This window comes from Cyrtonyx montezumae, unplaced genomic scaffold, assembly GCF_038088225.1.
Source record: "Cyrtonyx montezumae isolate F1298 unplaced genomic scaffold, pur_monq_1.0 scaffold_9, whole genome shotgun sequence".
Taxonomy (NCBI): Eukaryota; Metazoa; Chordata; class Aves; order Galliformes; family Odontophoridae; genus Cyrtonyx; species Cyrtonyx montezumae.
In genome coordinates this window covers 4,331,518-4,354,832 of record NW_027072100.1, presented here as the reverse complement: position 1 = coordinate 4,354,832, position 23,315 = coordinate 4,331,518, and the positions used below count along the sequence as shown (strand labels likewise).

General features: G+C 50.3%; 1 protein-coding gene across 2 annotated transcripts in view; it reads right to left on the bottom strand.

Annotated features, from left to right (window-relative positions):
- Positions 1–2,574: 2,574 nt before the first annotated feature.
- Positions 2,575–23,315, bottom strand: part of PPP1R16B (protein phosphatase 1 regulatory subunit 16B) — a 29,712-nt gene continuing 8,971 nt past the window's right edge. For both annotated transcript variants that reach the window (XM_065754174.1, XM_065754173.1), the window contains exons 3-11: positions 11,932–12,002; positions 9,618–9,763; positions 8,784–8,887; positions 8,378–8,502; positions 7,530–7,655; positions 7,129–7,204; positions 5,945–6,074; positions 5,233–5,401; positions 2,575–4,279 (exon numbers count right to left, since the gene is read on the bottom strand). In XM_065754174.1, coding sequence (XP_065610246.1) covers positions 3,758–4,279; positions 5,233–5,401; positions 5,945–6,074; positions 7,129–7,204; positions 7,530–7,655; positions 8,378–8,502; positions 8,784–8,887; positions 9,618–9,763; positions 11,932–12,002 — 1,469 coding nt within the window. In that variant the 3' untranslated portion in view covers positions 2,575–3,757. The remainder of the gene's footprint in view (positions 4,280–5,232; positions 5,402–5,944; positions 6,075–7,128; positions 7,205–7,529; positions 7,656–8,377; positions 8,503–8,783; positions 8,888–9,617; positions 9,764–11,931; positions 12,003–23,315) is intronic.

Below are 23,315 nucleotides of genomic sequence, written 5' to 3'. Positions count from 1 at the left end.
CCTTCCCTCCCACGAGTTCCTCAGCCTCTGGGTGCCCAGCCACACTGCTACAGCATCAGGACAGAGGGTTGTAGGATTCCAGAGCACCACAGAAATGACACTGAGCTAAAAATCACATCACTGGGCACGCCAAATACAGGTGCAGGTCTGAATTCACACAGATCCCAGCAATGGTGCATAATTTAAGCCCTTATCTAACACGCCATTGCTGGGACTTCCTTGGCTGAGCTCAGTAAAGTGGAGACGCTATTTTGAGAGACACTTCTTTTGCAGCTAAGTGAAGTCTTTCGACGGAGAAAGCAAAGAAGACTTTTGAAAGTAGGGAGGTCATTCCACGTGCAGTCCCTACAGCAGGCCAGCACTGCACTCCTCAGATCTCCACGTGGCCTTCATGAACCACGACAACCTTACGCTACTGCTGATGAAAGCGTGACTCCGATCTGACCCTGAATCTGTATTCAGAGCATTACTGAACGTGGAGTCACTGACTAGAGCGTAAAACCCCTAGGTCTTCCTTTAATAAGCCAAGTGCTTGATATGCCAATCAACACAATTCATAGTTTCTACAGCTTTTTAGCAAAACGAAGATCTACTGAAATAGCCGAGGTGCCTTCTGCTACGTACTTTGGACTTTTCCACTAGGATAGCCTTTATTAAAACACATAGATACAGAAAGCACTACTGTTATAACACTGCTAAGTTTTACAATTAACAGTCCTTCTAGAGGTAAGCTCCCTCAATGCACATAGAAGAACTTCTACACTTTTATTAACCCCCCCACCGTCAGCCTCTACAAACCACGCTGCCAGGAGCAGGCTGAATACCCGTTTCACAAATCACTCCTCCCAGACCAACAGCTCTGCAGGCAGAACTGCCAGCCTTCCCTGAGCTTGTATGCCAGCACTCCACACGCACTGACCATTACATCCAGAACGTCACCGACACAAAGGTGCCCATCTACTTCAGGTTGCTCTTCCAAGCCCTGATGCAAGTTCAGCCCAAAGCTAGTGGAAGATAAAGACGTGGCTGACAAACAAATCCTGCAGCGTTTATCCATTACTGACTATCCCATCTAAATGAGAATCGATTGCATCTGACCAGACAGCACCAGCCTTCAGTGAGCACGTTAGCTTGCAGCGGTAATGCTGGAAGAGTTTATTACGGCCAATTTTACAATTACAACACACAGACCAATTAAGGGGATGATGAATAATCTAGAACCTGTAGCATCTTTCTCCGACAGTAAATCCATTGCTGCTTTGCTCAAGATCACAGCTAGAATTAAGAATTCCTGAGGGTTCACGTATGAACAGAGTGAAATACCAATTAACTAAAATCTATTGGTCTGAAATGGACTGGCTTCCTACAGCTTTCATCTATCAGTAGCTCTCAGTGAAAGCAAACATCAAACTACTTAGCACTGCTGCATTCAAGCACCTCCTTTCCATTTGCACCAACTTGCAGAGGATTCAATACACTGCTCTAAGAAGGAGAATGGCCCAACAACGAAGGAAGGCATCACCTGGGCTGAATCTGCACCATGTATTTTGCACCCAGTGAGTAGCAGCACCAAAAATTTTTACACTGAGTCCAGAATTCTCACAGGGATGGATGTGAGGTGACAATCCCCAGCACCTGAAAGATCATCTTCCCCCACACACTGACACGGCTATGCTTGGTACCATCCCAGATGGATTTTCTCTAGCTGCTCAGAAGTCCTGCTGTTAACGACACACAGATGCTGTAAAGTCTCTCCAGGTACCAAACCACTCTCTTTCTGTCAGAGAGTGGCTTTTAATTTCCCTTGATGTTAAGGACAGAAGGAAGTATTTTCTGGTCTTATTGATGTGTTCCAGTCACAGAGGAGCTCAGCAGTGCAAGCTGCCTGGCGCTGTGTTAGAAAAAGCCCAACTTCTCTGTTTCAAACATACAAAGAACCCCTCTGCCTTTAACTGAATGAAAGATTCAAAACAAATAAAATGAAATCAGACCAACTGCTGCAGTTTTCCAGCCAGTTCCTAAAGCTGCGGAGGGGAGGAATGTCACACCGATGTCTAACAGCTGCAGATAAAAGGCTGATGGGTGGAAGCTGCATTTTCTGTTGCTTGGCTGACACACAACTGCATCGCTGCAAGTGGGATTCAATGCTCTGCTGCCTTACAGAGACCCAGACAGGCTGTGTTCAGCCCGGGCTTTCAGCTGCCCAAGGCAACACACACTCACACAGGCAAACACTGCTGTGTGCAATAGCTCCTCTATGCACAAAGAGGGCTGAACATTTACAAACAGCAGTTTCTGTGGATGGAACTCGTTACCTCAACTGTGGCCATTTTTCCTTCACCTCCACAAGGTACACTGATACTTCCACTGGAATGCCAAAACCTCACATTACACCACGCAGGAGTTTCTCATGTACGTCTGAACTAACGCGGACTGCATTCAAACAGCAGTGTTGGTGTGCCCACCTCCCTGCAGCAGAGGCTTCGCTCAGTGCAGCACGGTGGCTGTGACACACAGAGGCACACAAGCCTTCTTCTGATGGATGCTGATGACTTCAGCACGGAAGCTGGAAATAAAGGCAAAAAAAACAGTCTTCTGTCCTGCTGCAGTGTTCAATGACCAAAACAATGATTTAAGTTACTCATCAGCCAAAGACTTCAGGTTAACACAAGTATTGTAACACCTACAGAGATTAGAAATGCTTTCAGGCTTTTCTGGATTAGTGTAGGCAAGCCCTTCCTCTTTGCCCCTCCCGAGCCCTGTGGCTCTGGAAATCCAGGAAGATGAGAACACAAAGCACACCGCCCCAAGTATCTGTGCTGAGCGCACAGAGTAAACAATCAATCCATAGGAAAGTGAGATCAGCAAAAGTCCTTTCAGTTTTAAACAAATTTAAGTCTAAATAGTACAAATAAGTGTTTTAAATTACTTATCCCAATATAGACCTTTGTCAGTATTTTATTGCAGTAAAATTTCTATTGCCAGGGCCCCTTATTGCAACGTCAGTTGTAAAGCCTGCTGAGCGACGCCTGCTCCAGGAACAGTTCTGCTTAAAACCCGATGGCAGTCTGCAGCGTGAGTTTCGATGAGCAGAACAGGACCCAGCCAGCACGCAGTTTTTGATGGTGAGCTGTCACTGCAAGGAGACAACACCTTGCAAACTTCCTCCAGCAAGCGTAGTATCTACACATAGTATCTACACTTGCTTGCTGCTCAGCCCCCGTAGATGCAGGATCCAGATGCACAGAAAAGAGCTCTGTCCACTTGCAAACCTCATGTTGGGGCTGACCTCCCTCCTCCAGGAAACATGCATCACCTTAGAGTGAGAATTCAGGTCTGAACTGTTACCCTCAGGGAGCCTGGTGGCTTGCAGCAAGAGGCTCAGATGCAAAGATTTTAATTCTGATCATTTCTTCTTTCCAAGCTGTCCCATGACTTCCCGAGGATAGGGAGACAGTGCACCATACCTTCTTCCCCAGGGAGAAAGATGTAGGCATCTTCTGTGTTGTTGTTTTTTTTTTTTAACATCATATTGATGCATATCCCTTCCTCTCCTGGGAGCCTTGCTCCACCTGCATTACTCATTTGACTTCAATGGAAGTAACCAGCAGGGTAAAGTACAATTCAAGATGAAGGAGACTGCCACAGTCAGGATGTCCACCACCAGATTCTCCCCTTGGAATGCAAACAACCTGGCTGCAGTGATAGATCCCACCAGCCCACTCCCTCCTCGTTTCCCCCGAGTTAACAGCTGGAACTAGGAAATTCTGCAGCAGCCATGCACCTTCTCTTCCATCTCCTCCATGGGAGCTTTGAATTTCAAGAGGGGCGGCTCCCCACTGGACACTGTGTAATACACCGAGGTCCCATTGGAGCTGTAGGGAGAAGTCCTGGATGCGATTAGGTGCGACTTGGCCTCGCCCCCGTTCTCGGCGACTCCCCCCACACCGCTGCCAAAGTGAGTGCTGAGGAAGGGGTGGTTGAGGAGCTTGGCTGCAGCCCGCTGCCGCTTCAGTTCGGAGAGCGTCTGGTGGCCCTGCTCCTTGTAGGCACCCCAGAACTGCTGCGTGTCAGGGAGTGCAGGGCTGCCGTAGGGCAGCACGTGGCCTGGGTTACCATCAGCGTCAGCGTGCAGGCTCCACACGTCCCCGTTGGAGAAGGTGTACGGGTAAGTGCTGGCAGAGGCCATGAGTCCATTCTGGAGGGGGATTTCAGAGTCACACTGAGTGCTTTTGTTTGCTAACTCCGGAAAGAGGGAAGAGCTCTCCAGCAATGAATTCTGCAACAAGAAGACATTAAAGAAGAGCATCTCCCCCTGTTCTCCGTCGTAAAGGTCATCCCTGTGACAACTTCCTGAGCCAGCTCACACTCACTCTTTCATCCAGAGCTACTGCAGCAAAACCACTGAATTCACCCACCAACTCTAAACTGTCAGCAGCCCTAGCCAAGGGCTGATCCCAGCACGAACACGGAAAGGAAGAGAAGGCTCCAGACAGACCTGATACTGGCCTTACAGTATCTCAGTGGGGCTGTGAGAAAGGGGGCAGACTCCTCAGCAGGGTCTGCTGTGACAGGATAAGGTGAAATGCTTTCAAACTTAAAGAGGGGAAATAAAGATGGGTTATAAGGAAAAGTTTCTTATACTGAGGGTAGTGAGGCACAGGCACAGGTTGCCCAGAGCGGTGCTGGTGCCCTGTCCCTGGAGACACCCAAGGTCAGGGGATGGGGCTCTGAGCCCTGACAGAGCTGTGGGTGTTCCTGTTCAGTGCAGGGGGGCAGGACCAGATGGCCTTTAAAGGTCCCTTCCAACTGAAACAATTCTATGATTCTAATTCTATGTTTGCTTGGAAGGACTCAAAAAATACATAGACTCAGGGATACACGTGTTAATGTAACACAGTAATAACTGAATTAAAATCAAATAACTGCAAAGCAGGACAGCAGTTCCTCTGTGATTACCAGTTTGTTAGCTCTAAAGAAAAATGTATAGGTCACAATAGACTTCTGTTTCTTCTGGACGCTGTGGTTCACTAGGGCCATATCTCAAACCTCTTTATGCCCCTGTAAATCCAGAGCAGGCTTCCCGCTGGAATGGGATGTTTCAGTTTACACTAAATTTGGTCTTGTTCTTAAATCTGACAGATGAGGTTAATGAATTTTTTTCAGCCACCTCCCATCCCAGGAGCAGCATTACCCGCCCTGTGACTCCATAAGACAGAAGAGATTCCTTACGGGGTCCGTGTTCTCCTGGTCGGACCGAGTCTCCCCAATTTCTCCAATGAGACCCGAGTTCCTCCCTTCTTCTGCTGCCCCCAGCTGCTGCCACACGATGGCCTCTTTCTCACACTCCTTCCTGTAGAGGTTTGTCCGGTCCGAGAGGCTGGCCCTCCTCACCACCTTCCTGTGGGGCAGGGGGAAGGAGCATAGGGCTGTAAGCAGGGCATGCAAGTTCTCTTCACCTTGTAGCTCTTCTCACCCTCTCCTCACCCTTCCTAGCATCTCCCACTGGAATGTAACGTGCATTTAATTTCCTGGCACCCACACAAAGCAGACAAAGGCAGCTGTGTGGATATTAAAGGTGGGAGGAATTTTAAAGAGTTTTAAAGTAATACTGCAAAGGTGGGTGATTGCCAAGGGAAAAAAAAGAAAAGAGAGGTGTTCAAGAACCATGGAGATGTGGCACTGAGGAACATGGTTAGTGGGCATGGCGGGATGGGTTGGGGTTGGACTTGGTGATCTCAGTGGTCTTCTCCAACCTTAATGATTCCACGATCTCACAAAGCTCACCTAATGGCTCTACTCTGCAACGCCAGCGGAGTAAATATGGAGGGAAAGGGCCCAGGGGCTGTTTAGGGAGCTCTGTGGTCTGCTGAAATGCTTTGATGTCTAGAAAACATAAAGACATTTGCAAATGGTGTCTGAAGACAGAATCTTGCCCACTCACCCCCGACTGCCAGTGCTGGAGGTCCTTCGGCTCAGGGAGGATTTGTGCCTCATCTGAGACTTCATTATCACATCGTGCTTGTGTTTCAACTCCAGAAGTAATACTTTGAATTCCTCTTCCTCACACAGATCTAAGGGACATGTAAACCAAGCCACCAGTCAGAGCAATCAAATGTGCCATTAACACCACAGTAATGGTCACACCTTCCTAGTAAATAAAACTCTGATAGCTCCGAGGAAGGAGGGAAATTTAAGCAAAATATGCTTAGGCACATTTGTCTCCAAACAAGCGGTGGTAGGCACAATGGTTTGGGCACCTACATGGGATCAGAAAGCAAGAGCTGCTCATTGTGGCTCAGCTCTGCCAGGATCCAGCTACTCAGCTAGGCTGCACCTTTTCCTGCGAATGGGTGAGAGATACATGGAGCAGTGTCTCAGAGCTTCAAGATGGAAGGAAAATAAATATCCCAGATTACCAGACTGTACCTCCCCTGAGTGCAGCTTTTTTACTTAAGCCTCCAAAATTAAAGAGAACAGGCAAAAGCAGAGCAGGTCAGGGTAGGAGACAAAAGCTTCCATCCTTCAAAACGAGAACACGTATTTTTCAGTTAAGACTCAGAAAACCTTTTGGCAAAAGAAAACATGGCGTAAGATTATCATACACCTGGCCAGGTGCTAGCACTTCAGCACTTTTACTCCCAGTCCGTTCCAGGAATTGTGTGTTTTTCTCCTCCAGCCCCAACAGGTTGCCACACTTCAATGCATCAGGGCAGAGCTAGAGACATACAAGTCTTAGGGCTGCACTCAATGGTTTCAGAAGTGGTACTCCAAACCCTGCTGCTGTGAGGCAAGTCCGAGACCACAGTGCAAGAGTAGGGAGACTCCAAAGCACAGGAATGGGATGACACGAGTGCAAAAAACCCATAAAACTTAGTGCTCAATAAATTATTTTTTCCTTTTTTTTTTATGAGTAGGAGGAACTATTTTCAGAAGTAATGAAGCACACTCTTTAAAACTTCAGTCCCCTTAAACTCCCTACACAGCTTTGATTCTTAACACCTGAAAAATGAAACGCTAATGCTTCTGAAAGCACCATCTGAAGACCCCAGCAAGCTTAAGAGCAAAGAGCTTCTAAGCACTTTTCTTAGTTACTCTGATCTCCTTTTTTAATCTTAGTCAACTCACCTATTGGCATCTCGTCCAAAGATGTCCTGGCACTCAGGCTAGCCCCGTGGGACACAAGCAGCTCAGCCATCTGCATCTAAAGGAAGGCAAAGAAAGCCCAGCTGACAGAAGTATCTGAGGCAATCGTTTTCTGCCTCAAAACTGAAAAGCTGGCAGAAGATAAGAGGCAATGGTATGCATACTCAACTTGCCTGAAATTATTCTGGTATGTGCACGATGTTAAACATAGTTCCCACCATTCAACCACACAGACATACTCTCCCCAAGCTTTCTCAGCAAGAGGTTCTTCTTGGAGCTGCAGGGCTATCATCTGTCACCGTGCAGCAAGCCCAGTCCTACCACAGATCACTTCCACAGAGCAGAAAGCAATGACCAGCTTGTACCTGACATTGCATCCTTACCTGTCCCCAGAAAGCTGCAGCATGAAGAGGTTCCCAGCCGTCCCAGTCCTTCACATCCAGGCTTGCCCCCTGGTCAAGAAGGACTTCAGCTGCGTGCAGATAACCATTGGCTGCGGCTATGTGCAGCTAGGAGACAAGGAAGAGAGCATGAGCCACCTGCAAGGATCATGAATCATTTTTTCTTTACAGCAAATTTCAGTGGAATTCTGTGCATAGCATCTGAGTCTAAATATATACAAGCAGCACACTTTAAATCTGGCAGGTGCATTTCCATCAGACCAAAAGCATGTCATTCCCATGACTGAAACTCAGCACTACCTGCGTGTAATTCTGTTTGGAAAGGCAAGTGCTTAAGACCACTTCCACATACAGGTTAAAAATATACTGTTTTCTATTCTAAATCAAGGTCTCCTAAGTGCTTCCCAGTCTGCAAGCAAGCAGCACCACCAAAATGCAAACCTGCAATGGAGAGCATCATCTGCTGTGAACTCTGCATTCCCCATGCCAGCAAACATCTCCTCTTCCCCACTAAGCACTGTAGATGCAATCTTCTGACCAACTGCTCAGCTTCCCTTAGTCAGCAAATGCACTTCCAACCCGTTCTGCCTGCTCTCACCATTTGAAAATCAGGAACATTTACATCTGGGGCTACTCCAACTTAAAGGAATCTGACTTTGCAGATCCCAGCCTCCTACAGGACAGTACCAAAACAGGGACAATGACCCAAACAGCTTCCTCCCTCCCCTCAGTGACCTGTCCGTGTTGCTCCTGCACAGCTGCCTGCCACGGGGCAGGTTCTGACACCCTCAGGCTCAGGAAGCGAGACGAGGCCGCACAGTTTCACTCACCAGCGTGGCACCTTGGGCATCAGTCCTGTTCAGATCCTGGCCAGTAGCAAGTATGTCATGAATGTCACAGATCATGACCTGCTCCGGGGCAGCCCGCATCTCATTGATTTTTTCCTGTGTAATTCCTGTTAAAATTGCAGTTAGAGAGAAGAGTTGGGAAGGGCCTTTGTCTCCAGTGGTTGAGTAAAACTACACTCCTGGTTGGATGGCACAGCCTCATGCCCTTTTTAGAAGTGAACCCTCATCATTATTTAGGAATCAGAGAAACTAAACAGAGGCAAATTCCAGAAATCTATGCCAGGCACAGCTCTCTGCTTTTCTTGAGGGGCCAAACAAGAGCCGAGAAGGTAATTTTTAGTGCTACATTGGCCCACTTCTGTGTTTTGCATGTTCTCAGTCTCCTTACCCTGATAGGCCATGCACGTCTCAATGACATCCAGGGTTGGCTCATCCTCACAGAGGTCATACGGCATGTTGCCATCCGCGTTCACGGCCAGCAGGTCTGCTCCACTGCGAGGGGAAACGGGTGTTAACAGAAAGGACCTGGGACATCAGAGAGCAGGCAGTGCCAAACGCTGACATAAACATTTACTAAGCCCTGTCTGGTTTCTGCTAGCTGCAGAATTCCAGAAGTGAGTGAAAGGCAGCACCTCCTTCATGGGCTGGGGTACATGAGGCACTGAGCACTCCTGGTCCTCACTCTCCTCCTGGCACTGAACACACCAGCAACTTCTCAGCAATAGAAGTGAATTTTTTTTTGCAGAGTTTCCAGATAACCATGCCAAGCAACCCCCATGTGCTTGCTACTTGTGCATCTGGCAGTCCTTGAATGAAAAGTTCACAAGGAACAAGAAGAGACAAGGGCTGGATGGCAGAGGGAGCCTTCCATCTAACCAAAGGAATGTTGGCAAAACCCAAAAAAAAGTAATAGCAGAAAATGTTGACAGCTACCAGCACTGGAAAGACAACAGACAGTATCCACCTGCATTTAGATTCCAAGTCCTTTTCCTTTTTTACCCCAAATTTGGCCAATTTCAGTTCAGCCCCAAAAGCTTCATGAAACTGGGTCAAGACATCTGGGGTACTACTGTGCCTCCTCAGCCCTCCTGCTCTACCTCCTCCTCTTCCCCAGTGCAGGAAGGGCTCTCACCAGCAGCCTGGGAGCAGGCAATAACCACCTCCAAGAGGCTGTGGGTGAAATGAGACTTGCCAAAAGGGACAGACACAACAAGCCACCTACTGCTGGATGAGGATCTTCACCAGGTTGATGTGACCACACGTGGCTGCTGCATGCAGGGGGGTCCACAGCTCGTTGTCCTTGGCATTGACATTGGCCCCGTGGCTGAGGAGAAGCTTGACAATCTCTTCATAGTTGTCTATGCAGCACTGTTGAAGGAGAGATGCAGACAGATTGGGTTGGTTTTGTTTTTTTTATTCTGGGAAGAAGAGGGCTCATATCTGCTCAGTTGTACCATGGTACCTGGACTCGAGGACTTACTCTATACTGCAGTGCTTGGCAAAAAGCATCTCTAACATCACCTTCAGCACGGCCAGGTCAGAAAGGCTCTGTGCAGAACAGCTCTGCTGAGTGGACTGAAGACACCAGTGTTCTAGGGGACCTCGCTTGGGGTTGAAGCAGTGTGGGACAACAGTACATATGCATACAGCTGCTCCCCTGAGCCTTGCATATTCAAGATCAAATGCAGCAGAAATTCAAGGTAACCAGTATGGCCACATACCAAGGGGTGAGCAGACAAGCGGACATTCCCTTTTCTTAGGGAGAATCCCTCACAGTGGCATTTGATGAGTAAAAGACCTCTCAGCAGCTCATGCTACCCACCAATGTTATCTGAAGAGATGCAAGCTGGATTCCCAGAGCTATGAAGGGCTCCATGGGGCATCTTTCCCCAGACTCAATGCATTCACACCATAGCCCAGAGGCAGTGTGCAAGAAGGGCCTGACTGCCTTCCTTTGGAGAAGGTGGAATTTGCTGTGATCCACCTCGTGCTCACTGTGACGTGAATGTGCCTGTGAGACACTAGAACAAGATTTGTCCTTGTGCAGAAAGCCTGCTTGTTGGCTGTGCACTGCTGCAGACCCAGGCACTGCAGCACAGGGCTGCCAGGGCTGATCTACACCCACAGCGAGCATCTCGGCAGCGACAAGCACTCTGTGGGTATTTCTATTTCTGTTTACTATTTATATGGGAAAGCGAGGCTAAAACCATGCCTGTCACGCAGCCAAGTTATCACAGAAGCATACGCTGCATCCTTTCCTGGAAGCCACTGCTAACAAGCATTTGTGATCATTTGGCAGCTTCTCCCTGCTCAGGGATTCAGTTAATTCTTGTGAAGCCAAAGCTCCCACCTCAACCACCAAACGAACCTTTACCAAAACTGATCCGTTAGCAGACAAAGCACTTCAGGGCTTCAGCAGTTGGTGGAGGGAGCAGAGGCTGCCAGCACCTCTGGGTGCCCTCTAGGAGCCAGTTGGCTTTTTCAGGCCAACATCCATCCAGCTCAGGGGACAGAAAGCAACTTGCAGAAAAGATGTCAGTGGGATTGTTTAGATGGAGAAAAGCCACGTTCCAGAGCTGAGCTGCTGCTCTGGGTGGAGGTGGCACAGCCCCATGGGGTTGTGTCTTGTGTCATGGGGTTGTCTCACTGTCCCAGTGATGCTCCAAAGCTAATTATTTAACGTTTTTGTCAGGCTGAGGTATTCTGCTCAAGGTTGCAGCTCTGTTTTAGGTTCCAGATGTCTCACTTATTTAGGAAAAACAATCTTCCTGAGATGAAATGTTTTTCTTCAAAGATCCAAGACTTCCATAAATAAGAAACAAGGACAGGCATCCTTGAGATGAGGCACGAGTCCAGAACAGCAACCAACCAGAAGGAACCGGGTGTCCTTGTGCCCAAACATGGATAAAGCGATGAGGGGGACACCTCCCAAACAACCATCAAAGACCTCCAGGCAAGTGCAGAACATTCAAATATGTTATGCACCCTTGTATTTACGTAATGCTATGAATATGCAATACGTAGGTGTGACTTATGTATTAGGTAGGCATACTAAGTGACAGTGAAAACTTTTTGGACTACAAATAGAAGCCAGTGCAGAAACTCTGCACATCTGATTTGTGCACCCTACACAGGATGAATCAGTGTCTCCTCTCTAAGGACTCATCTTTTGAAATGTGCTTTCAGAGATTTGAAATCGATGACACTGAGCCCCAAGGATCACAGGGTGGGGATGGGGCTGTAGGAAGAACAGCAAACCCTCCTGGCAGGGTGGCTCCAAGGAAGGACACAGACTTGCAGCAGAACAGCAGCCCTGTGTTTACTGCCATTAGCTGCTGTCCCCTCACATAGACCAGCCCACGTCCCCGAGCCTACAGAGAGCTGTGAGGGGCTCCATTTATCTAAGCCCACTCCAAAATGACAGCCTACAGTCTATCAGCGTGAGTTAACATGGACCTCAGCCCACACACAGTGGTGAAATGACCCAGCTCCGTGCAAGCAACAACGCCAGGGAGTGCCCAGTCCTGCAGCCTCACCTGGTGCAGCGCAGTCAGTCCATCCTCATTGCACAGGTCGGGGCTGATGTTGCTCTTCAGCAGGTAGCACACTGCAATGAGGAAGAGGAGAGCACGGTCAGAGCAGGCACCCGGGCACCCCGCTGGCTCTGTCCAGCAGAGAGCAGCAGCACACAGCTTTCCACCCATCCAAAGGAGGCTTTGTGACAGCTCCCATTTCCATGTGGGTGTGCAGAACAATTGACATTTTCATCTTCTGCTTTGCGACAGCTGAGTGCAGCCTCTGCACACTGCCAGGGCCCTGAGGTGGTCAGAGGGCCTAAGGGTCTGGGTTTCAACCACGAGACGAGGTGCTGCCTCCAGAAGATATCAGCCTGGTTGGTACAAGGGTGTGGAGACAGAGGCATAGAGGCCCTGCCACATTTAAACGCCCTGGGGGTGCTCTGGACACTTCACGTGAGTGGTTTGGTATTCGAGGAAAGCGTACCAGAGGCTTAACTTTTTTTACTGTTGCTCTGGGGAGAAAGGATGAGATTTATTCCATTAAAATGCAAATTTTGGAAGCACATGAAAAGCCATCAGCCCTCGGGTAAAAGATGAAGTTTGCTCTGAGGTACTGCTTGTGCATGGGGGTAACAGCAATACGGCAGAGGAAGCAATCTGACAGCAACAGCAGGAACTCCTCAAATTCAGCTCCACTGACACGTTGGGATGATCCACACCCGTCCTCTGTTTGCTTTCTCCCTCCTTACATTTTCTTCAGATTTCACCACCCAATGCTTCTCCCTCCCCAGACGTCAGTGCCAGCAAACACACGAGCTCACAGCTGTTCCCCTCAGGACCGGCACAGCAGCAGATGCTCCATCCCCACCTGACGTGCTGTCAGGGACACAGCCACCGAGCAAAACCAGAGCTGCAAACGGAGAGCAGAGCACTAACGGAGCAAAAAGAGCAGCGAACGTCAGCGCTGGCAGTGCTAAGTGAGAGCAGAGGTGGTGAGCCCTGCAGCTCTGCCTGGCACATCCCAGGGCAGCGCTGGGGAACGCGGCCACGAGCGGTGCTGATGAACGAAGCTGAGTTCAGCTGAAGGCACGCTTGCAAGACAGTTAAATCAAAACCCGAGTGAAATTCTGTGCGGATGCCACTGACATGAGGCACGTTTCCACCTGCTGGAAACACTTCGAAGGCATTCAGATGTGCAAGAGAGAACCGATACCAAAAAAAGAAAAGGCGGCAAAGAACAAAACGCGCCCCACGCTGCTGCCAAGCCCGAATCGTGGCTGTTTCATCCAGCTCAGAGGCAGCGCAGGAAGCCCACGTCTATGCCCACACACTCAGCTGCAATAAAAGCCCTGACCCAGCACATCCATGCAGTGCCTGTGGCTGAGCAGTGAGGGCTGACTGATGGGCAGCCATCCCCGCAGGTCTGCTCGGCTGTTACTACCGATGCTCTGCCATTCAAGCTTTAATTCAATCTCAGCCATTTTTGAGCCACTCTGTGCTAATGACACACAGCCCCGTAAGCATGTTTCTTCTGATGATGGAGATATGCACAAGTAGATGCTGGCAGATCAACCTGCAAGTGCTGTCCCTCCATGGGGAGGGTGTAGTGGCTTAAATCCCAGCTGGTTACAGAGCAGCCCTGTGTAAGTCAACCCCTTCCCTCCCAGCTGCCATGCCAGGCTACACAGGTAGAAAACCCACATTCCAGCTACAGGGACACGGACAAGCCGACAGCAGCTAGGTGGAGGAAACCTCAGCACATCGCAGCTGTGAACTCCTCAACCTCAGCACTTGTGATTAACTTCTCACAGGGAGCTCGGTGCTGAAACGCTGAGCTCCTTCAAACCTGTCCTTCAAGTGGGTGGGAGAAGGGGCTGCGTGCGGGGATCTGCTTCGGAACACATTGTGGGAAGAGGTTTCAAACGCGCAGCAAATGAAGGCCTGAAAACGATCACAATGAGAGCGGGGTGAACAAACTGTTGTGAATAATTCATTGCGAATTATACTACCCAAACCATCACTCAAATGTATTTTCCATTATTCTGCCTGCTCTGCCTCTAATTGAACCTCTCACACAGCAAGGTGGAGCGCATCAATCTTCAATTTATATCTGATCGTTCACATCTGTGTTGAGTTGCATGGAAAGAGCTGTGACAACATACCCGGAGCAGGGTAGGCTGTAACCCCCTCTGTCACACATCCTGGGACAGTCTGAGCAGACCCCCCCTGCACACAACCAAGCACTCCTCACAGCCTCACTTCTTGCCCCAAACCCATCCATCCGAGGGAAAGCAAAAAGCCACTGCCAAAGCCCCCCCTGGGGAACCAGCTCTCACCTTATGAGCTATCACAGCACCATCGTTTTTCATTTCTGCCAATTCCTGCAGAGGTTATATCAGAAACAGCTGCTCCAGAAAAGTTCCCCAAGCAGACAGAGGCTTTCCCATGGAGAAAAGTGCCTCCATCAGCACAGATCCTGCTACACCAGCGAGCTGCACCACACGGCACTGTCACGCTCCCCTCCGGACCTGGTGCCTGCATACCCCAAGTATTACTGCCTCATAAAAAAGCAACTGCTGCTGTGGGGGGAGGGAAACAATAAATAAATAAACACAACACCCAAAGATGCTTTTTTTGGTGAGATTCCTCCCAAAAATACACAGTGGCAAACAAGCTTGGCGAGCAGCCTGCGTGCTCCGGGCACACGTATGCACGCAGCCCTCCTTCCTTTGGAGGTTTACGTTGGTCCTTTGTGCTCAGTGACTGCTTTGTGAAAGTGATGTTGAAACTCTTCTATTTCACTTTCTGGCCCTCTGCTCCTAAAGGTCACCGTTAGAAACTGCTGCACTGAGATTTTGAAGGTGGTGGAAAGATTCTCATACATTCGTGCTTGCTTTTTCGGGGTAAGTGCTGAGATGTTTCAACTGTGTTAAAGATGCAGGCTTCCATGCTCCCAGCTCTCACCACAAACCCCACATTGAAGAACTGCTCCCAGCACCATGGGGGCAAAGCTCCCAACCCTGAGCCCGGCCGAGATGTTCACTACGCAGGAGAACTTCTACCAGAGAGACAGTGCTGAGGCAATGAGTGCTCTGCCAGCAAAGCATCCAGCTCCTAACACAGCACGCTGCGGTTTGTGTTATGAGCACTGCTAAACACAGAGCAGTGACAGGATGGATGTGCTCAGCCTCATCCTCTGCAACACGTACTGGGAGCCCACCCCAGGCCGGGCACAAATGCTGCAGCTCCCTGAGGCTTTCTGAAACACAAAACAAACAACAGAAAACAAAACCCACCCTGGGATCACTCCGAACGTTTCACACACCTCAAAATAACCACGGCCCATTTTGCTTGCTGAGCTGAGACATCCACGGCAGCTGAGCCCCTCCTCGGATCGGTTCCCACCTGGTTTACAGCTGGGGCACACACATTCCTTCCAGCACGCCCACAGAAGCAGGGAGGTTTGGGAAGGGGCCAGCAGAGCCCTGTCTGCCTCGTGCCACGCTCACGGAGCAGTGGGGCGGCCGCCTCCTGTGCAAATGCACCATGCTCTGGTTCCCAGACAGCCTTTGTTCACACCAAGTGAGAGCTGCTGGCAACTCACACGTTCATTTCATGCATGCAGTCCAACGCTTTCTCCCGCTCTCAGTGTCTGCTTCAACCGTTTCTGCACCACATTTGGACCCCTATCTGTCATCGTAGTACCATGCACCAAGAATAACATGGCGCAGGGACTACTGCCCCAAAAGATAAAGCACACTGATCACCAGGGGGCTGCTGCCCAGGCCCTGCTGCAGCCTGCACTTCTCTTGTTTTGCATCTTCAGGACTTCAGGCTCACACAGTCCACTCAGTGCTGGTGGTGCTGAAGCGTCTTTCTTTTATGGCTGCCATCCACCTGGGATTATTCAGATGAGTAACGCTATGCAAGCTACCCATCTGCAGCCAGCAATGCACAGAGGACGCAGCAGAAACAAAGCCAAATTCATTCCAATAGAGAAAATAAAAATTACAGTATGCTGCTGTCTGACAGGGCCCCAAAGGATGCAGCATCCTGTTAAAAAGCATCCTCGTCCTCCCCTCCTGCTCAGCCTAACCATGACATCAGTCCGTGCCAGAGACATAAAGGGAAGCTGAAGTTGGAGATTATTTTCTCGGTTCCCATTCCTCATCTGTTATTGGAAGAATAAATAAATCATTTTGGTATGGTTTTTAAACAGATGATGAGCTTGAGGGGATGAGTGTTTTATATAACCCTCAAAGCTCAGCTGCCTTCAGCAGGATTGCTGTGGGCAGGTGGCCAGAAAAGCAGATTCCCCAATATCACTGTGACAGTGACACCTGGGCTGCCCAGGAGCCTCTTTCTCTTTCTAAGAGGCATTTTGGAATATTTTCTAAGATCTGAGACTCGCTGAAGGGGCCTTAATAAAACCTTTAAGCCAGACATAGAGCTATGGGTCAAGGAGACGAAGGTCAAGTTCCCCATTAGTGATGCAGGAGGTGCTGCAGAGCAGTGCTGGGTTTGGGGTACCACGGCACTCAGCAGGAGGCCCTGCACGGTGTGCAGACAGGACTGGACATCTTCCTCAGGTTGGATATTAGGAAAAATGTCTTCTCACAAAGAGCAGTGATGCAGTGGTACTGTGAGGTGAAGGGGTCACCGTCCCTGGAAGTGCTCAAAGGCTGCCTCTGATGTATGGGACCGAAACCTAGCTGCTGAGATGTGCAGCAGGCACTGCTTGTGAAGTTTACACTAAGCCTATTAGAAAATAAACATTTCAGGGCAAAAAGAAAAGGCAGTAAAAAAATTAACTGGCTTGCATAGCAATTACAGCTTCCCTTCAATAAAAGGGAGCAGAGGTGTCAGGAGGTGCATTTCTCTGGCTATCCCAGCACACGAGGAGCTCCCTGCTCCATTACTGCAACAGCACAACAGGAGATAGGGCCCGAGGGGCAGAACTGCACAGCCACCCCAAGCTGTGCACTCAGCCAGCCTGCACGACCTGCAACAGGATACTCCAACCTGCCCTGAGCGGCAGGAAATAGTTCCTATTGCCGTTTTACAGCGTTGTTAGGTCCCAGAGTCAACAGCCCACTCCCCAGCTCGTGTTTCAGGCATTTATGGGCACAGCTCAGCAGCTGTATGTTGACCTGGGCAACAGGAATGCCTTCAAGAGGCTCACTTATAAAACAGGAAACTTTCTATTTAGAGTAACGGAAAAGAGGTTGTGTGGAGGGTTAGCATCCCTGTGCTTTTCAAGCTGCTCTGCATTAGCACAGAGCAATTCCCCACAGGGAGAGCTGCTCCCCAGCTCGGAGCCCGCTTCTGATGAGCACCTCCAGCCTTCCCCTGCCTCTGGCTTTTTTGGTACCTTCTTCACCTTCCCCAGCATCTGCAATGACCTTGATTAGCACTTCTATGTTTTTCTCTTCCTCCAAAGTTGCCTCTACGTACCAGAGGATACTTGAGGTGAAGATCTTGAAGAGGCACCAGATGCTCATAACACAGCTGCTAACCTCCCTACAGCCCCGGAGCCTGTCCTGCACAGCGTGCTGCAACGTGCTCTGACACAGAGCCCTCTGAGCTGGCCCTGTGTTACAGCAGGAGCCACAGCTGCCCCAGGTCCCCTATCCCAGTGCCACCACCACTGCCTGCACAGGGACAGGGGGCACAGCAGCACCGAGAGCACAACCTGCCTCATCATCCCCCCACTGACAGTGCAGTTTCTCACGGGAAACGCCGCACTGCCGGAAAGGAAACATCTAAGTAGAAAGTCCCTCCTTATAAGACAATAATAACATTGTAGTTTCCTTTTAAAAAGCAAGCACTACAGTAAGAGCACTTCCACACAGGTTGGGCAGCACCCTGAACCTCACCAGGGAGGTCCCGGCTGCCCCTCCGCAGCCCTCCTGCTGGAGCAGCCTGCCATTATTCAGCAGCACATTTTAAGTGACGCATAGATTTGAATTTCAGCACAGCCCTCATCCTGAGAGCTCTGCAAGCTCTGCTGCCAGCAGCAAGGAGCTCCGGGCCCTCTCCTGGGATTTTACCTCCAGCGTTTGCCTTATTTCACAGATGTGACACCTCAGTGTGTGTCAGAGCAAAGGCTCCGCCCGGGCTCAGCTTTCTCTGCCAAGGTCACAGTGACAGCCCATGGCACGGCTGTGACAGCCCCACGAGCCCCGGCTCCGAGCATGGCAGAGCACTCCTCCTGTCCTCTGCTGTCCTCTCCTCCGGTCAGCCCAGAGAACCGAGCAAAGGAGCTGAATTTGTTGTGTCCACAGCACTGCAGCAGCCTGACACCAGCACAGGCAGCTGTCCCAGCCACCAAGACAGCCCTCGGTGGGACCCGGCCTGCAGGCACAACACAGCTTTGTATTACTGCACACCCAGCAAGTGGAACTCCAGGAAATATCTGCACAGCCCGGCTCCTCACGCTGCAGGCTTGTTCTCAAGCAACCAAACCCACTACTAACTCAGCACACCAGCACGCTGCTGTTGGAGGCTACAGAAAAAGGAAGCAGTGGGATTGCTACAGGGACTCCTCTCTGAGCCTTTGGCAACCACAGACCGTTGTCAGAGCAGTCAGAGATTATCCCTGAAAAACATTGACAAAGGTAATCAGTGTTGCATGGAAAGTGGTTCACGTGTTTAAGAGTTGAATCAGAAATTAATACCCAAGCTTGGCAGAAACGCAGCCCTTCCACAGCCACCAGAGGATCTGCAATGAATGAGACAGTCCTGGCTGGAGGCTCACAGAGGAACCTGTGTGCTGGCTGCTGCACACAGGGGTCACAGGTCACTCCAGCACAGGGCTGAAGCTAGAGACAGATCCCAAACCTGATCCTGCTGAGGATGCTCTGCTCAATGAAGACCACAGCATGAACTTGCTGCAGGTTGCCAGCCCTGCAATCCACCTCTAAGCTTTGTTATTTCAAACATCAATAGGAGAAAAACTTTGTTTCCTTATATTTCCTAGTTTCTTTGCAGGTTCAAAATCCCCTTACACGAGCCCTCAGAGACAAAGACAACAGGCCTTCAGGTTGTCCTGAAACCAGCAGGCCACCAGCTGGGTCTGTCTCCAATTGACATGAACAGCTCTGCACCCAGACCAACTCACCTCACATCCGTGCTACCTGCCCCAGCACACAGAACTGAGGATGAACTCCTCCTCTCACAAGTTTTACCCGAGTTCTGCTCCCTACAGACTTAGAACACAAGTGCTCTCAGCAGGGCTGATGCACTACAGCTCCGTCAGGAGGTGAGCCCAGGGGGAAGCAGGCTCAGCGCTGGCACACCACTTGGCCCCTCTCTCTCTGTGTGTGCCCTCGTGTGGTCCCCTGCCTTGGGATGAAATGGACTGTCAAACTCCACCACAGTACTGCAAGTCAACTGCCTCCCATTCCCAACCCGGCAACGTGTAAGCTCAGAGGAACGATCACTTTCCTTTCTGCAACAGTGGAGAAAAGCTTCAGTTAGCCCAAGTGTGCCACGTTTCCCAAGAAGACGCAATTCTCAAAATAATTAAGTCATTAAAATTCCCCATCAGCTTTGGCCATTAGCAACAGCAGGGCCATCCTCCTCTCCGCAGCAGTGGAAGAACTTGGCTAACTGCTGTATCAAACCCAGCTTTGCTAACGAACCATTTTATCCAGCTCCTGTTTGATTATGAGAGTTCCTCCAGCGATGGATTCCCCACATCAGGGAGTTCTCCACTGTGTGTTCATCAGTACAAGATCCCAGGGGTGATGGGTGACAGACCCTGCTGGGTGCCTGGAAAATGTGACAACGAAGAGCAGATCGCACTGTCTGCCCTGCACCTCTCACACCTGTTTGGCACGAACGCTTCCGAGATGCTCCCCATGTCCTACAAAGATTAAAGCTCTCTATGTCTCCACTCCCATCCCAGCCAGCACTGCTTCTTCCTGAGCACCTCATCACAAAGCACTGCTCCCAGGGAAAGCAGCCAAGCAGACCAGGGCACCCAGCAAGGCCTGCGTGTCACACGAGCAGCTGAAAGTGGTACGGTTGTGTAATGGAAACCTGAACTACAAACCTCAAACCAAATTCTAGTTATTCCTCTCTGAAAAGGGAACGCGTGCAGCTGGAGCTGACCCCGCACACTTCTGCTGCTGCTGCTCATCTGAGCTGTGAACGCTGCACCGCTCCAAGCCCCATCAGCACATCAGCTCTCTCCAGCTGCTATAAGCACAGGGGAGACCTGAGAAGAAGCAGACTGCCAGCAAGGACAAGAGCACCCTGTGCTGGCAGCACCAGAGCACATCACCATGCCCTTCTGGATAAGGGCAGATGGAGGGCAGGCACCTGTGCTGCTCCCTCCCACAGCACCGATTAAGTGAGCACTGGAGCAAGGATCGACGTCCCAGCAAAACGCGTGCAGTCCTCATCAAGCAGGCGGTGCTTCAGGACAGAACAACTGCAGGGCTAAAAGCAGGGAGATGACCATCAGCCTTGGCATGAACCACAGTTAGCTGCAGGACAGACCACGTTAACCTCTCTACTGCCGGAGCCTCACTCCCCCACACAGCTGCTCCTCACGAGGGCCATTTCCTTAGGCTGACCCCAGGAAATCCAACTGGTTGAAATCCAGTTCCAACCCATGCCGTGGGCTGGCTGCCCCTCAGCAGGCCAGGCAGCCCAGCCCGACCCGCAGCCTTGGGTCCTTGCAGGGATGGAGCATCCATTTCTCTCTGGAAATCAGGGGATCCCAGACCGAACAGCAGTGAGCAGGGCAGCCCCACTGTGAAGAGCCACTGACTGCTCCCACCCGCTGCTGCACCACACAAGGCAATGCATCTCCCTCCACCAGCACTTCCCTTTTGTGAGTTTGATAACAACTGCTGAGCTCCTCACAAGAGCAAAACAGAACAACCGTGTGGCAGGAAAGGGCTGCGCGAGGCTCTCTGGAAGATGCCCTCTCTGCATTTGTGTCAGAAACACCAGGAGCACAGCGAGATGGATTCAAGACATCACATGTAGCTGCATCCCAGGATAGCTCATCAGACACCCCATGTATTTAACAAATACACGAGGAGCTTTTCTAAACCCGTGTACTCAAAGGGAACTGGTGCCCACTGCTCTGAGTCACGGGAAGCGTGGTTTGCAGCCGAGCCCCATTTCCCTGAACTGCTCTCATCTTGTCTCACAGGAACACGAGGCTTATTCTGAAACTCAGCCCTACGTAAAGCAAACAAACATCCCACTGCACTCACCAAACCCTGCTGTGTCCAGGAAAGCACAGCAAATCAGTGCACGTCTGCACTTCACAGCACATCAGCACAGTCGCTTTCATGCTCCCAAAGCCAGGTGTTTTAAATTCTGAGCTGTCACACCTTTTAACCCCGAGCTATTATTTTTTCTCTTCCACACCCAAAGATAAGCCCCCATCATCAAGAGAGCAGAACTCAAAGAAATCAGACTTCCTGAAGATAGAGTACGAAAAAACGGTGTTTTCTATGGCAAACAGGTTCAACAGAGGCTCAGTGAAACATGATGGATAATTAGTGCTTTCCTTTTGACAGCTAGGAGCAATTGCTTATTCCAGGAGTACAACATACATGCAGCAGCAGCCTGTGTCTGTCTGCCCTCAGAAAGAAAGCACATCCCGGCACCAGGAGAGTCCACCTCGTCCAGCCAACCTGCACAGCCCCAGGTGAGCTCCCCATTACTCACAGCCACCAACACTGCTTCCCAGGAGTTAATTTGGGTTAAGTGCAACCTCAGTCACTTGCTGGGAAACTGGGCTCCTGCTCCACTGGTCTGTCTTTAATCACTACCAGTCAGAGCACAGCTGTGGGGCTGCTCACTGACACAAGAAGCATTAATGTGAGAAGCAGCAAGGCTGGCAGGCTGAACAGCCCCCATTCCCCAAAGTTCCAAACCAACAGCTCCCTCCCCAGGGCCGGTCAGACAGCAGTGTCAGAGGATGCTGCTCTGCGTCCCACTCATCCCTGGCCATTCTGCTGCTTCCTGGAGCTGGGCCCATTCCAGGGGGAAGCACAAGTGTCCATGGCACCGGGTTTGCATCCCAGAGATGGCACAAGAAACCCACAGCTGGAAGGCTGCACAGAGGAAAAGGATCTGCAACAATGATCCAAACCTTGAATCCATGCTGCTCTCTTCATGCTGAGAAGCGATGGAAAACTGTCACAGATGAGAATAATTTGGGGCAGAGGGGAGAACAGCAGCTCCTTCATGGCCATTTCACAAGCACATGATTGGATTTGCTACAAAAGCACACAGGGAATCCCTTTCAGTTGCCTGTTCACATAAAGCTCTACAACTGCTGGCCCATCTAACAGGAGCAGGACAGACTGCGAGCACCCACAGCCCACCCTTCCTAAAGACTGCTATTTCAGGCTACCAAGCCAAGACATGAACAAAAAGAAGAGCCCCATTTAGTTTCTGAGGAGTCTCACTCTGGCCTGATAGTTTGCTAATTAAAGATGATCCATCTGAAATGAAAGAAAATAAACCAGGTCAGAAAAGTTCGAAAGTCACAGAAAGCTAAGTAGGTTGAAGCCAGCTGCGTGCCTGGCCTCACCTGGTCCCTGCAGGGCCCACACCCTCCAGGGCTCGACTGCAGGCCCCAGCTCGGATCTCTCATCTCTCCACTGACAGTAAAGATGCCTCAGCACAGGAAAACTGCTGCATGTATGTCTTCATGCAAGGTTATTTTCTCGGTACCATTCTGCTCTTTTGAAACAGACATTTCTGACAGAGAAGTGGGGGTGCCCCAGCCCTGGAGGTGCCCAAGGCCATGCTGGAAGGAGCCCTGGGCAGCCTGAGCTGCTGTGGACCACCAGCCCATGGTGAGGTCCCTTCCAACCCAACCATTCTATGCAAAGCTGGGCAGCCAAGCCCAGCCAAGGTCAAAGCTGGAAAAACGTGGCTGTGTGGATGGATGCCGGTACAAATGCACACTGAACATAAACAGCAACGACTTAAGTCAGTTCCCTACATGAATAACACTTACAGCCACTCTGCCTCATGCCATACACGGAGTGCAGAAGCCAAACTCAGCAATAAGCACTTGCAAATTGCACAGACCTCAGTGGAAACTGCATCTGCTTGCTAGGAGCTGCACATGGGCTCTTGTTCCCCGAATTAAAAGGAATGCATGGTGCTTGATTGCATCGCAGCTCTTGATTACAAAGGCAGACAGAATTAAACCGCATCTTCCTGGCCTATTTAGCATCATTTGGGCGATGGGTTAGAAAGTAGCAAGGCTTTGGATATTTGTAATACTTGTGCCGGAATCTGGTTTTATTCCCTTTTGTCAAGGCATTTGCAGTGGGTGATAAGGTTTCCCAAAAATCCAGGCAGGCTCCAGAGGAAGAACCAAGCAGTGGAAGTGCATGCAAAAGCCGCTCTGCACTGGG